The sequence below is a fragment of the Aythya ferina genome (assembly GCF_964211825.1).
Source record: "Aythya ferina genome assembly, chromosome: 4".
Classification (NCBI taxonomy): domain Eukaryota; kingdom Metazoa; phylum Chordata; class Aves; order Anseriformes; family Anatidae; genus Aythya; species Aythya ferina.
The window spans coordinates 42582319-42598438 of NC_140300.1; the positions used below are offsets into that span (position 1 = coordinate 42582319).

Here is a 16120-nt window from a genome sequence, read left to right on the forward strand (position 1 = left end):
ACACACTTTGCCTACAGCAAACACATTTAAAGGATGTTTCTCTTTAGCATACTTTCATAGAATATCCGAAGTTGGAAGGGACCCACAAGAATCAGAGCCCAACTCATGTCCTACCTTCCTAGAACCTGACTGAGAACTCACAGGTCCCAAGACCTAATTCTTGACTCACTTTGCCTCTGCTGTCAACAGTTACCTGTAAAAATCACTAACAAGGTACACATTTTTACGTTCCTCCAACACCAGTTCAGTGCAAAAGAATTAGAGGTTCAAGCTTACTTTGTCCATGACGTATACAATTACGACCTGAGCTTCACATGACAGAATGTCTGTTTTTCAGCTGGTATAAAAAACTGACACATACACTGCACCAAAAGAATATTACCATATAAAAGTAAACTCTAATCATCAAGAAATGCAAGCATCTCTCTCACTCCCGCACACAGATGCTTTATGATACTGTCTTCCACTAACCAATCACACCTTTTTTTTTTTTTTCCAGAGGATCTTTTCCTTGTTCTAAGGACAGGACAGACACTGCTAACAGAATGATCACTCATTCAGTACCTCATTTCATCCTCACTGTTCACTATGTGGCATCTCGTTATAATTTACAGAACCTAGATCTAGAATCACAACTAGAAAACTTATTTCTCTTTTGCTCACTATTATGTACCTGAACGATTTCTTTACACTAATTAATCCACTTCACAGCACCTCCATCAGACAATTTTAAGATCCTTGTTCTCAGGTAGCAAAGTGAGACAGTGATGTGCATCAGGATTGCCCATAATTAGAGATGCTTGACTTGAGATGCTTTGGGTCTCTCTTCAGAGGATAGAGCAATTAAACAGCACTTTGTCAGTACAAAGTACAACTTCAATCTATTTCAGTGCTATCATGTGTTTTCAAAGCTGACACTAATCGGTCCCAGGAGTCTGAACTCAGAAAATGAGAAGTACACAACTAATGGCCATATTTTAAAAATGCAATTCACCCAACCTCATGCAGAAGCTCTATCACTGAATTAAGAATTGGCTCTAAGAGTCCAGAACAGCACCACAACAATCCTAGCTTTGAAACCAACCTCTTCTAGTGTTTTTCTCCCTTCCTCACCCAGCATGTTTCATCCAGCTTCTGCAGATACAAGGAAGCAGATCTAAAGGAAAGGACCTTATTAATTATCACGCTTGCTTTCATTTCCTAAACAGCGGATACCTGATATTCCTAAAAATTGCATTTTATAGAGAAAGAAACAGTCTGAAATGACACTAGCACTTGTCACTTCAAGACAGAAACATAATATGACCAAACTGAGTTTCCACAGACAACCTCAATTCCAGCATTTCCTTTCTGTTGAGAACTTTGTATTACATCACTGACAAAGAACCCCGAGCTCCCAGAAATTTCATTTCATGCAGTCTCAAAAAATGCTATAGGATTCAAATTCATTTTTGTGTCTCTGTCATCTCACTTGCTACATTTGCAGCTTCTAGCTTGGGGAACTCCTGCTACCAGGTCCCTTAATAATAGACACTCTTCAGACAAGCACTGCGAGGACATTTCTTCCCCCAGAAAGCTAGTGGTCTACAAGATAACCAGTACACAGCATACAAACATTATACAGTTAGGAATTACAAAGCAATTACAAGCAGAAAGATGCTTATACCATTTTTTTCCACACTTATGTTAAAAAAAAAAAAAATTAATTCCAGAACAAATGAAAACTCACCTCATTTCCACCAACAGCTTTGGTTAAAATTACTGCAGAAGACACAGGAGGTGGCATGCAGCCTACGGTCTGCAAGCTGAAAACAACAAAAAGAAACATTATGTTCCTCACAGGTGGAAATACTATGCAAGATAAAAATCTTAAAATACCACATAACTGAGCAAACACAATCATTTTATCCCCTGTGCAACACAATCAGTTTGCGTTGCAGTTACAGCCCTGTATCAGCTGGCATGATTTCTATGCTTTCTCTCACCAACACCACACTGAGGAGTCTTATCACCATTTACTAAAAAATGCTTCATCTCTCTGTGACTTAATTTCCCTATACATATCACTATATTTACCATTCACAAATATATATACATATACACATATATCTCAAAGATAGCTGCATCATATGTCCTAACGTAGTTAAGTTTGTAGTGTGCTGAGAGACAGGTATCAATTTGGAAAAAAAAAAAGAATAAAAGGATGCAGATGTTTATGTTAAAAAAAAAAAAAAAAAAAAAAAAAAAAAAAAAAAGCTTAGTGATAAAAACATTGACTGCTAAGAAGTGTAAGGACAAGAAGAGCCATGCCTACTATTTTAGGTTTCCACTACTTTATTTTTCATCAGCCATTACTACAAAAATATATATATCACAATTAAGCTTTTTTATTTTCTGAAAGAGGCCATCAAATGTTACATTTTTATATATGTTTTCACTTCATGGTAAAATCATTGACTTCCACTAATAGAAATGTCAATAACTTTATCCAAGATTTTAGAAGTCTAAAATATACCATCTGTCATTTCTTCCACTGTTTGTGCTGCAAAATTACCAACGTATATAGTAAATGTCGTTGCAAAGTGAGAAATTCGTGAGCTTTCTTTTGTTTTAAATACAGTCCACAAAAAAGTGGTTATTACAAAACTGATTTGTTTTATACATGTATTGAGAAAAAAACAAGAACATACCACAAAAGGTTATGATTAACTTAAGTAAAATAATCCTTCTGGGGGAGGAGGGAAGTACCACCTGTGCTGAGTTAGAAGGAACAGGAAGGCAGGAAATTAAATGATCTGTGAATTCCCCAAAACATGGAATCTACTTATGTTTTTAAAGCATTGGAGTTTGAGACAGTATTCTAGTTCAGAACACAATACTAGTGGTGACCTACTTTGTACTTGTAACTATGTTAGTCCATCCCCAGGAAATGCAGTGTCAAAAATCTGTAGCAAACAGAAGTACTAAATCCAAACAACAGGAAGCATATCACAGTGCAATTGATATACTGCAAAAATACAACCAGCTTAAGTAGAAGAAAAGGGTAAATGACAACAAAAGTATTCAGTCAGCTACAGACACTGTGGAAAAGGAAAAAGGCAACCAATGTAAGCATTATATAAATTCAATCTCACAAACTGCCAAGCACCAACCACCTTGGAAGTACATAGGACCTCCAGCTTACAGCGAAGTCTATAGAAGCAGGGAGTTGTCAGCGCTTGGCAGGATGAACTCACATTTAAAAAAAAAAAAAAGAAACACAGGAAAAAGAAATGGTCTGGAAAGTTTAGTGTGTCCCTCCAAATACATACAAAAATATACAGCAGATGAACAAATGGTGACTCTGATATTCATCCCCTCTATCAGCTGCAATACTATCATCCCTCTTCCTGTGTGGTCTCTTGGCAGTCAGCTCCTTGAACTTCTCACCTGCACTAATAAGGGTGGATTAAAGTTCAAGGTTATCCAGAAAGGTATGAAATGTGTGCAAGTGTATTCACGTCAGTTGGAAGGGATTTTCCACACTGTAAGAGGAGAAAGGTTTAATAACACAACCTTCTCAAATTTGTAATAATGTATTTGGAATTAAAAAATAAAAAGCATTATCAAACTACGGGACAAAATATCCGTTATAGGGAAATAGCAATCTAAAAAAATCCTGGTTCACTAAAAGGAAATACTTTTAATCATGTGTATCTAAACATTCATGTAAATAGCCTGAGCACCTTTTTTTCTTACTTTATATTAGCTATATGCAACACTAGCAATATACAAACTAGTTCTTCTAACAGATTATTACAGACAAACAAAAAATTGAAATATTTCTCTCATTCAGGCAGTGTTATAAGCACTAATATCAGGGGTCTAAACCCTTAATGAAGTGCAATAAATAATACCTGTTCTACTGATATACTGCAGACAGCTGAGTACTAAGCTCCAAATTCACTTATTTCAGATATTAACTACCAGAGCTGTATCTTGTACTAGGCTTTGCATCTCATGCCTTACCAACGGTGCTGGAAATGCTATATGCTAGGAGTAGAAGAGGTGAGCCTGTGCAAACACTAATAAGCTGCATTATGTTCTTTTTCAAAGAGATCCTGTCATTGCAAAATCTAGTCAGTTAACAAAAAAACGAACTTCAAAGATGCTTGGTAATGTCAGTTCCTCCTCTATTTTATATATTTCAAAATAACTGCAAAACAAACCTCCTAATATCACCCCAGACACAGAGAAAAACAAAACAAAACTGTAGAAACAGAGATGAAAAACCGGTAACATCTGAATTTGCCTCTCAAATAGCACAGCAAAACAGACTGTTAGGAAGGATGAGAGAATCTACCACTCATTCTGAAGCAATGCAGGGAATTACCTGTGGGCTTGACTGTGCCCTTTAAGCATAACCTTGTCTAGAGAGTAGAGCAGAACTACAGTCCCCAGGTGTGCCACCCTGCCAATAAAGGAGGGTGTTGCTGAACACCCTCGGGAGCATATGCCTGTTTTCCCAGGCCTTTGTGAGGGTGATCAGCCAGCTCCCACTAAAACAGTGATAAACATACATGATGAGGAAGTAACTTTGCCAAACCCCATTTTTGTTTGGGTATTTCAGTATTTTTAGAGAATAAGAACTGCAGCTGTGGGGCATTAGGATGAATTCTGGATATACAGAGCAGGCAAGGTACAGGCAGTTCCTCACTTCCACTCTTCACTCCACTTTCATGTACTCATATGTATATGTGTGAGTACCTGCTTTAAAATGAGTTATCCTAGAATTTTAGCTAATTAGAACAGAGCTCAATAGCTTATCCACCACACAGCACATAAGGTACAGTTGCAGTGGATGTGTTCAATGCTACAAAATGGCAAGTGGTCTAAGCAGTGTCCCAAAAAGCAGTATTTATCAAGAAAGCTGTTTTTCAAAATAACCTTTCATTAAACTTCTCAATCTGACCATTCTTTAGAAGAAATCTCAACACAACAGATTTACTGTACTATAAGATAAGATGTGGCCAAAGCACAAATAGTACTCAAGGACCAGGTGCTTGCAAGGGAGCTTGAAACAAGTGTACTAGCTCGCTGCTAACACAAAACGTGGTAACATGAAAAATTAGGCTAGTTTATACTTCATGTGTAGCCAAGAGTCTTCTTCTTCCTTAATATAGCCATATTATTATATTACTTCATATTTAACGATACATATATATTGTAATTTTACATGGAGCTTCATTTGTGCATATAAAAGCTAACTTCCCTTAAATACTAAGCACAAAGGCAGCTTAAAAGGCATCAGGAAAGATGGGATGAGAACTGCTACAAAGAAGAAAAAGCACAAAACCTTCTCGTATTTTGCACTTCAGAAACCGGGGCTGCCACTATGGAAAATCCTTTCTCTATTCTAGCTGAGGAAAAACTTTGCAATAATTTAACCCTTACTATCAAACCCAAATTAATATTTTCTGCAACCTTGTCATTACCTTGATTTACTAAGCAAAACAGTAACTTTAAAGGAGTGTTTTTTTGTTTGTTTGTTTGTTTGTTTTTTCTCTCTCTCACAGATATTACCTTCTCAGTATCATTTGTACCACTTCAGGCTTGGTGTGAAGCCTGGAGAAGCCTCTCCAAAACAGAAGTCTCTTTTAGGCTCAGGCCTTGTAAAAATGTAAACATGAGGAGCTTTATCATTAAACTTTTAAAGACAGGGAACTCTCCCCAAGCACTAGGAAACAAGAGGGATTTTTGAAGTAGTTTTCTAAAATAATTGATTTTGTATTCACGCATTCCAGTGTAGCTGCATGGTCCTAGGTATTTACCTTTGATTCTCAAAAAACATTTTATTCTTTGGATTTTTCATAACATCTTGCACCACTGAACCATCAATACAACTTTGGAAGCACACACTCGCAGACTACACCACAGATTTAAATCATGTTTTCATGGTAGCATAGCTCCTGCTCATCTCAAATTTATTCCATCTTTTTTTCTTTCCCCCATTATTTAGCTAGGAGCAAATACTGAGCCCCAATCCATACAGACCAAGAGATGCTCAGTACAGACTGTTTAGAAACAAAACAGAATACCAGTATGTGGCATGTTTAGTATTTATTCACAGACTTATAGTTTCCTTCAGAATGTTTTCTTCTTCCCCTCAGTCCTCCTTGAGACCCAGCAGAGCACTTGAGGTGCTTTTCAAAGAAGGTAACCTGTTGCAAGCTCTCTCCATATGAAACTAATTGACTAGATTTTCTAGAAATGACACCAGGTTCCTGAAAAGGTAATTCTGTGCATACTGTTTTCAACAACAAAGCACTGTAGCACAACAGCAAACAGCAAATTCTGTTCATAATCTCTCTTCAAACACCTACTGCAGGACAAGCAGCCCTTTAAGAAGACAGCTACAAATATTGTTCACTCCATTATGCTTACACATACCCTTTTAAAAGCCATTCATTTATAGGTGTGATTGATAATAGCTGAAGGAAGAGCCATATTGCTGTTGGGAAGAACGCAAGTGTAAAAATCTGGACAAAAAGGTGTAGTTTCACGTGCATCAAAGCACTTGTCAGCTCCTGCAAAAGAAAAAGAAGAGAGGAAGTTGCAGTCATAACAGCTGAAGTAAGACCATATTCGTGCTTTTAAAACTAGGATTATCTTTATAATAGAATGACAGCGCATGTCAAAAAGGCACCTTTAGGGATCATCTGATCTCCTCTTTAATAACAAGTACAGCCAGACAACATAAAAGCTCTCTCTGCTCCTGGGTGTTTTTCCAAAAGAATTGTCCACCACTTCAATAATACCACAGCTCTTCTAACAACAGCTTTTCGGCAGGCAGCCTCAGCACTGTGCTTCAAAACCTGTGTTAACCGTGCTGACAGCCTGTTTACTTTATTGACTGCTGGTATCAAGAGGAAGGGAAACTTGTAGTTCTGGGTGATTTCAAGCTTCCCTAGTCTGAAGAGAATCACAGAGAATGTGATTCTCCTTTACACCAGGAAGGAAAAAGGGATCCTGACATTACAATTAAAATCTAACAATTATAAAAAGCAAAAAATCCAGTGGCAGATTTTGATTGTTCATTTTACCAACTGATAGGAAATTCATACAAAAATATTAGGCTCATGAAGAAGAACTAAGAAAGAATACCAAGGCTATGAAAACTTATCAACAGTTAAGCCACAAAATGCAGAGAAAAAAGGTGCAAAACACCTTAGAAACAGATTAGAAGACTGAGGAAATAAATAAAATGTTGCTGTTACACAGTGTCTTTCCTCAAAAGCAGTAAGAACTCTCCAGAGAGGAGACCAAGTATCCTTACACAACATGCTCTTCAGTTAGCTGTGTCTCTCTCTGTTTCTGTTTTCCAGGCACTACAAGAATCTTCTGCAGAGTTTTCAAGTATCAGAGAAAAGCCTTGTACATTTCAGCTCCCATATATCAAGAAAAAAAGGTCCTTCTCTTGTTTCTCAAAATAACTTGCACCCTCCAGTAAACAATGCAACATAAAAAGAACTGGTGACATTTTTATTCAAAATCTGCTAGGATTCTCCATGTATCTTAGGTCTGATACCACAAATGTACTAAATGTACACATATATATATCGTAGAGTAATACAGCAGCAGATCTTCACATGCTACCTCCCAGCTACAAGACAGCTGAACTGTTATTCAGCAGTTTTATTTTTAAAACAATCAAATGTTGCATTTTTGATCCTCCAAATGCACATTGATGTAAGCACACATCTGGAAGTATTAGCAATTCAGCACAATGTCCTCCTTTATTTCTTGGAATAAAATTATCTTCCAAATTTGGGTTTGGGAAACAAAAAAAAAAACTTCCACGAAAATCTACACATCTCTTCGTACCCCATTCTCACAAAGTTACATACAGCATGGACTTGAAATGTACATCTTGAACCAGTTTTAACAAGAAAGAACCACTCCTCTTGGTTCTTAGTTAACTGAATGAAACAACTACTTCATTTTCTAAATAAAGAAGGCTTTTGCACATACCACTATAACTCTGCATGAAAAAATAGGCCTTCTTCATACATGAGCTGTCATAGTACTGGCTGAGTTACAGAAAGCTTCATTGTAGCACTATTTCATCCTTTCTCAAACAGAAAGCAAAAATAAAATGTCTAGTAGTAGAAACACTGTATGGGGGAAGAAAAGATACTTTGAAATACCTACATAAAAATGTATCACTTACATTTAAAAATGCAATTGAGAAAAAAAAAAAAAAAATAATAATCAGGTGACTTATTTCAGCAAAGCTGCTTTATTTTTCCTTTCCTGCCATGTCACCTCCGGCCCCAGTTCTCCTAGTGGACCAAGCTCTGATGGCAATCCCAGTCTAGGCAATGTCACACACACAGAGGTGCAGACACTGGAGCCAACAGCATTGTACAAGATACTCTTTCTTTCAGTATTGCACCGTTGTTGCCTGCTTTCCCTTTTAATCCACTGTTTTTACAACAATTGGAAAATGCCTTAAAAACAGATGTTTTCAAGAAGCGCGCTACTTCCAAAAGCAAAATCCAAGCCAAAACTTTGGGAAAGGCTGGTAACAGGTTCCAGTGAGCAAGGAAGGCAATTACAACACAGCCAACCTAGCACATGAAGGAATGCTGTACTAGCAGAACAGGTATTTGCAGACCTAAATTACCAGTCCTTAGAATGTCTCTGGTGATCATGTTGTAAAAAGGTATTCCTTAGATTGTATCAGCATAGAACAAACACTGGAAAAAAAAAAACAGCCTTCATCCTCTTAAACAATCTACAAGGACTTATCCCAAAATGCCTCCATCACCGTGGCACTCAAAAAAGGAAAAATCTCAGAAATGGCTTTGAGAGCTGCCAGTTACAACTCAGGTTCTGCACACCAGGTAGAACAGGTTACCTCGTCTTTCCCACTAATTTAGACCCTTTAGAGAGTGTCTCCATGCTTCCCCTCTGGTCAATGCCTGGTGCCACCTAGTCACACTAAAATGGTTATAGGTCAGCTTTTCTGGGCAAAAACTTAAACAAAGCAAACGCTGTTTTCAGTGGCCTTCCAAATTCCTCATTGAAATGGATAACTCAAGTATGCAATTTATTTCTGGGGCCCTACAAGGAAAAAGCAAACTATCCAGGCACTGGAAGAGCTTTATGGTAAGGTGCAATCAAAGGTTCTTGTCATTCCTGGATACAGCCTATTTCTGCAAAGGAAAGAGGACCTTAAAGAGGATCTCTTTAGATTTGAAACTGTAACAAGGCTGTGTGCAGACAGACTCCCCCTGAATGCTGGCAATTATTCTGTGTACTGCTTTCTGAAGGCACGGTAAGGAATTTATTTACACATGCACTTTCACAGCAGATAAAAACATAAGTGTAACCTAAAAAAGAGCATCAGCTAGTACTCATTTTTATCAGATTTATCAGGAGGCCTCAGCTAAAGCTTACACAACTTTTTATCGTTTCATAAAGCATAGCAAACTCTAGTTCACTCCAATCAAAGTACTGTCCATGGTAGAACACACAGAGGGTGAAGAACTAATCAAGACAAAAGCAGAAACATTCCATTGCAAAGATGGATTAACTGATTAATAGCAACTTTAGGTTGTGCCATAAAAAAATTAAAACATGCCCCCAAAGTATTTTAATAATATAATGACCTGGCCTCCTAACATTTGAAAATTGATTTCAACACCCATTTTAGAAAGTAATAGCACAAGGTACAATGAGTGAAATGTTTTTCTTCCTCTTTATCTTCTACCCCTGTGGCAGAAATTCAAAAAAGGCTTAGCTTCTTGATGGAATACAGATCTGGACATGCAGCACCACCCCTAACCGGTACTTCCAAAACAAATGGAGATATGCTACCTAGACAGAAACACCAGCTTCTGTAAAGGCTTCACTGATACCTCTGTATCTTAGAACTGCAGAATGAAAGAAAGCTATCAAAGTTCAAAGTGGGTCACCATGTATCACCAAGGGATGTGTCAGTTGTATCACCTTAACTGGAGAAAGTTAGAGGTGCAGTAGCATTCAGAATCTAACTAAGACTTTGACTGTGCTACTGATTCCTCCCTCCCTCACAGCTGCTTTCCAAATATAATACTTCAAGGATTCAAGCTACTGAAAGAGAAATAAGTTTTACGTGTTTTTCTCTGCATACAAAGATTCTTAACCCTGAAAGCAGAAAACACCACTGAAGTTTTGTGGTTTTGGGTCCTCCTCTCTGTGGGAGAAAGTGCCTCTCTACAGCCTGTTTACATTAGGATGTATTTCTGTTCCAGGCAAATAGATGATATGGTTCTTTCTGCTTCCATATAAGACCACAAAGCTCAAAAAAAGCTGCTACAGAATTGACTACAGTTATTTGCTTCACTTCTACTGCATCTAGGCAGAACTATCCAGGCGCCAGTGCCAGCAGTTCCCACAGACACAGGGAGAGGGCTGCCATCAATTCACACACTGCCACCATTATTAATATTATCATTGTGACCATGATACAGGTACAGAAACGTTTGTTTAACACACGCTATTCATCCAGATCCCACTTTGCCCAGAAGCTCATGCAATGCTGGACAGTATCATGCTGCTTCCTTTAGTATCATGCAACATATGGACAGCATCACCCATGAGCACAGCCAACAGAGTAAAAGGAACCAAGAAACCAGAACAGCAGTGACATGCACTGTTTCCCTTCAGCTCTGGTTACTCCTCCTTTTTTTGGCACACAGCCATCATTTCCCTTTCTCCCTCCCTACTTGACAAACTAGGAGGTTTTCCCCTCATCTCTTTTTATTCACAGATTGCTCCTCTTTGAAAAATAAGCAACATCAAATTTGGAACAAGTCTCAGTGTCTGTGACATGCAGCAGCGCACAGGCACCTCAAGTCTACCTGCCCACAAACAAATGCCATAGGAAAGGATCACCAAGACCTCATACAAGTATATACTGGTCTCACATCTGCAGAGGAGAACCTCAGTGTTGACACAGGCTGTTGTCCTATTCCTATACAATGTGGTAACTTCCAGCCATTGATCTTGGCGTCGTGACTAGCCTCTCCAGTCTTACTTAGAGAACCAGCAGATGAGATGAAGGAGAGGAGCACAGAGAACTCACCTCTTCTCTTCATGTCCTACAGAGGCATGGAGACTCCCCAGAGCCCCTCTCTGACCAGGTCCCTGCAGAGCTCTACCCTAGGATTCACAGTTTTCTGCCTGGTAGCTAAACAGGGCAGTGGGGAAATGCAGGTGCGCAATGGTAGTAGGAGCCAGGTACCAGTGTGCTCCCGAGTCTCACCCTGATATGTGTTGGGATGCACCCCAGGTGTAGATCCAGTCTTCTGCACTCAACATTGTGCTCAACACTTAGTCAAAGCCCTACAGAATCAAGCAAAGTCTCTATGGATGGGTGAAATTCATTCACACTCTCCTTCTCAACACACTCACTAGCTTGATTCTTGATTTCAAGAATCTCTTGAAATCAAGGAGGGGTTATTATATAAATGTCTCATTTTGATCTTCTCTTGTCGGCCGTTCTCTGAGCATCAACAACAGCATAGTAATTAACTATTTCATTTATGTTCAAACCTGATCAAAAGCAACAAAACTTTTAAAGCAAAACAAGGATGAAGCAATGAGAAATTACAGTACCTCAGTTTTTAATGAGAGTCCACTGTTAAAGAATATAGCTGAAACAGCAATGTAAGTTATGGTAATTTCTGGTTTCAAGGGTCCTAAAAAATACAGAGAACAGAGTGAACTGTAGTCAAAGAGACAATTATATGCATATATTACATCAAAGTGAGAATCTGTAGACAAATATCTGCAGAAAACCAAATCATTCAAGTCTCCTTAATAAAAAGAGTGGGGTTTTAACCATTACGTTACAGAAAGTATGCTGCTCATTTCTAAATGAAAACAAATCAGTGAGTGACCAGTGAGGTATGGCGTCAGAAAGATTGGGCTCCCATGATTACAGGCCACCAATGGGTAAATTCTGCAAGAGTGAAAAAGGGGGAGTTTTCAGAGCTTGGCTCTGTCATCAGAGTACCCCCACAGCAACAAAAATTGAAACCACACACTGAAATGGAAGTGTGAGCTGCTCCCTCCATGAGGGTATCTACATCAATCCCATATCTACCTCTGATATCCCCCCTACAACACAATGCCTGTCTGGCTGCCTGCAGAAAGGAAACCTAGTTGTTCCTTGCAATGAGCTCCTTGAAGCAATGCAGTTCTGTGTTATTCCCCCACAACAGGGCTGTGGCGATAACACATTTCAGATACTGCTGCAGTGAGAGCAGCCAGGGCAGATGCCTGTACCTCCACGGGTTCCACAATATTAAAAGCTTATATTGGTATATATAGTCATATATTTATTTTAATCTCCTGAAAAAAAAAAGAAGTAGTTTTTGTACTCCTATAAAAGTGATGAATTATCTTAATACCCTTTGACTTTGAAAGCCACAAAATGCAAGAAGTATACATGCATATTTTTACAGGCATTCAACCAGGTATTTCAACAAAAAGAAAATATTAACAGCCTACTTAGGGTCAAACTAATATCCTAACTCTGCAAGCGACAATAAATTGTCATGAGCAAAACTGCAGCAGCAAACAGGCAAGCCTTTACTCCACAGACCAGAAGAGAAGATCCTTTCTGCTCTCTCGAATGAATGACACATTGATGTGAGCAACATCAATGATCCTTAAATTAGAGGGATTTGATCATACACTGAGTCTACTCAGGCTTGCACCTCAAGTTGTTTAAACCAAAAATCCTACTCTGAAATAACTTTGTTGATGACGCACTAGAAATGTGTGTGTTAAGTACAAAAAAAAAAAAAAAAAAAGGCAAAACAAACTGCCTATATGAAGCACAACGTAAAAATAAGCCAGGAAATGCAAAAGCTAAAGTTGCAGCAAAGCATGTGGCTAGTTGCAAAATCAATTGCAAAAAAAAAAAAAAGTTAACTGAAAAGCCAGAAAAAAAAAACACATTAAAATCCTATATATTTTTCTGTATAACTGTTTATAAGTTCTACATATACAGACAACTATGTAACTTTTCTAGTCTTGTAGAAGATTAGAGCATGTACATATGGGCACATAGGCAGTTGGTTAGGTGGTCTGGCTAAAATAAAGGTTCTTCTAGGACACAATTTTTCTGTCACAGGTTTTTCACTGGACTGCCTGAACCCTGTCACACGGGAGAAAACTCTACCACTAGAGCACTCGCACGTTCATGCACCCCAGGGAATTTCAATCAGGACAGATCCCCTTCATCTCATGTGCCAAAGACTGATCAGGAAAGCTCTTTTCATGAAAAACCAAAATAGGCACATTCACTGGCTAGGGAAACATGCCAAAAAGGGCTTGGTTTGCGCCCTGAAGGTGAGCCCAGCACAAATCTTTATTTGTGGCACAGCATTCCACTGGTATGGATGCTGGGCCCTCTGTGTCATTCAGCAGGGCTCTGCAGATTGCAGTGCATGGTTTTGTCCCCTGGAGGATGACAAACTTGGAGCTTTTTTCATATGCTGACTTTTTCCACCCCACCGCCTTTCACACACACATACCCTTTTTTTTTTCCTCCTCTGGTTTTAAAATGAGCACTGAGGTTCCATGATTTCAGAAAAGAGATACTGTTATTGGGAACATGTCTGACAATTTCTATCAATGTTTACAAGCTTTTTCAAGCTAGCTGTCCCAGGAACAACACCACGTCTATATACCACATGTGCTATCTCTTTACAGTAGAATTATTAAATTGAAGTCCTCCACAATAACATGCAGGAAATAAACTGTGGAAAAATAATCTCATATTCTAATTTACACGGTCTCCCACATCGCTGCTAACAATCAGTGTGACAATCAAACAGACAGGGACAAACCACTTAATACTATAAATTCAAATTTGTCTTTAAGATCTGCTAAAGACACAGCGTGGATCCTGCAAGAAGGTCCACGTGAGCCCTATTCACCTATGCAAAACAGCACACGGATGTTAGGAAGGATCCTTGCAGAGCAGGAATTTGCCTGCCCTGAACTCCGTGAAGTACCGGAGCCTTAGCCGCCACAGCAAGTGTTTAGAGCCATTTTTAAAACTTTTTTTTTTTTCCAGAACCTGAGGAAAAAAAAAAAAAAAAGAAAAAAAGTTAACTCCTCAGCGAGGAGCTGTCTATCCTCAAACTTCAGCTGTAAAGAAAAAAAAAATAATCTCCACGTATAAAAGCACAGCTAGATTCTTCCTCCAGTCCTGTAACGTAGAGTTGCTAAACAAATTCTGCTGAAGTGTTCTGCCTTCCTTTTCTTAAGTCTTTGGAAAGCAATCAGAAAAAAAAAAAAAAAAAAAAAAAAAAAAAGTATAAAATGTAACCTGTCTTTGAAGACTGTGAGCATCTGGAACTGAAGTTACAACGTAAACTAAGCGGCTGATACTGCCGCTGCGTGTACCTAAACACACGCTGTTTATCTTAAAGTAACGCTGGCCGTTTCCTCAGCTCCGGCTGCAACAAGCACAAAAGGCTTCGTTTCACCACAGACGACAAGCCTTCCTTCTGGCTCCCTCACCGCGGGCACTCCGCACCGTTTCGCACCGAAGCACCTTCCGCGAGGGGGTAAAAGGGGGCGGAAAACCCATCCTCAGAGCACGAGCGTGTGAGCCCAAGCTGAAACCCCCCCGGCTCGGAGGCAGCCGAGGTTTCCATGAGCTCCGCGCTGCGGGAGGCAGGCCCGGCACACGCCGAGTTCCTCAAGTTCCCCCTCAGCCCCCGCGAGCCCGGCCGGGGCAACGGCCGCCGCGCGCCGGTTAACGGCCGCCGGTAACGGCCGCACTCACCCCCTTTGACGCCGACGGCGGGCTCCAGCCTGGCCGCGGCGATGACGAGCACTATGCCCGCGATGAACCAGTCCTTCCGCAGCCGCTCCAGCAGCCCCATGGCGCCGCTGCCGCCGCCGCCCGGCTGGGCAGGGCAGGGCAGGGCAGAGCCGAGCCGCGCCGGGCAGGGCCGGGCCGTGCCGTGCCGTGCCGGGCGGGGCGGGACGCAGGCTGCCTGCCCGCCCGCCCGCCGCCGCCACGAGCGGCCGGATCGGCTGACGGCGAGAAGTCGCTCCCACCGCCGCCATGCCTACCGCGCGACTCCTAATACCGCCGCGCCACCACGCAGAAGGCGGCGGCCGACACCGGCAGCGGCCGCCGCGGGGTGCGGGAGGCAGCGCCCGCAGCGGCTCGGAGCGCCAGGAGCGGAGCCGCCCGTGAGGCGCGGGGCCGGGCGGCGGCGGGCGGGAGCGGGCGGGTGCGCGCCGCTTCGGCACATTACGACGGGCGCGTGACGCCCGGCGCCTGACGCGCGGGAGGGCGGGCGGTTGCGGCCGTTGGGCGCCGTGTGGCAGCGGCGTCCCGTCAGGAGCCCCACGCCCCCTCAGCACCCCCAGGCGCCTCAGCCCTGCCTGGGGTATCCAGCTGCGCTCCGTCGCCTGGCTTCCGAAGTTGGGAAATTCCTCTCGCGGCACTCAGCGTGTTCGACGCTGGAATAAACCCACCTCCATTAAATCACGCTGTCGTGTAATTCCAGTGCTCGACCCACGCGTTCGATTTCCCATTCCTCTCTTGTCCCAGCTTCCCGGACGGATTCACGAGCCTGGCCGTGACCCCCTCGCTCTAAATCACCATAACAAGGAAATGATAAAGTATAAAACATTCAATCATCACAGCTGCTCGCACGGCCACAGGCAGCTTGTTCCAGGGCATTTTAAACACGCAACACTTCTGCTGTGCAATTTCTACACATTCAGGTAACTTCATACTTCAGTGTCTACAGCTGTGTTCAGGTTTCAAGGACTAGCCACGCCACATGCTTTCTGCTACTAAGGACATAAGCATCGATACCTCAGCTGCTTCAGGAAGCACATACTGCTGTATGTCCCACGAGATTCACTCCTATTAACACGTATACATCATGGCTGCTTTTTATTTATTTATTTTTGAGCATGGAGGGAACATGCCTTCTTCCTCTCACAAGGGGACCCCAAACAGGCACTTTAAAACCATCAAATACTTCACTGCTTTTCTCCAGTTCACTGGAGCACACCTTAGCCCTCGCTCCCTGCTCAGGTACGAGTAACC

At 41.2% G+C, this 16120-nt stretch overlaps 1 protein-coding gene across 9 annotated transcripts in view; it reads right to left on the minus strand.

Moving 5' to 3' along the window:
* SLC10A7 (solute carrier family 10 member 7) overlaps nucleotides 1-15086 on the minus strand; it is a 141541-nt gene extending 126455 nt beyond the window's left edge. For 3 of the 9 annotated variants that reach the window (XM_084518666.1, XM_084518667.1, XM_084518665.1), the window contains exons 1-4: nucleotides 14834-15086; nucleotides 11644-11726; nucleotides 6430-6566; nucleotides 1730-1805 (exon numbers count right to left, since the gene is read on the minus strand). In XM_084518666.1, the coding sequence (XP_084374792.1) occupies nucleotides 1730-1805; nucleotides 6430-6566; nucleotides 11644-11726; nucleotides 14834-14933 (396 nt within the window). In that variant the 5' untranslated portion in view covers nucleotides 14934-15086. The remainder of the gene's footprint in view (nucleotides 1-1729; nucleotides 1806-6429; nucleotides 6567-11643; nucleotides 11727-14833) is intronic. The other 6 variants (XM_084518661.1, XM_084518663.1, XM_084518660.1 and 3 more) reach the window with 4 other exon arrangements.
* Nucleotides 15087-16120: the final 1034 nt, after the last annotated feature.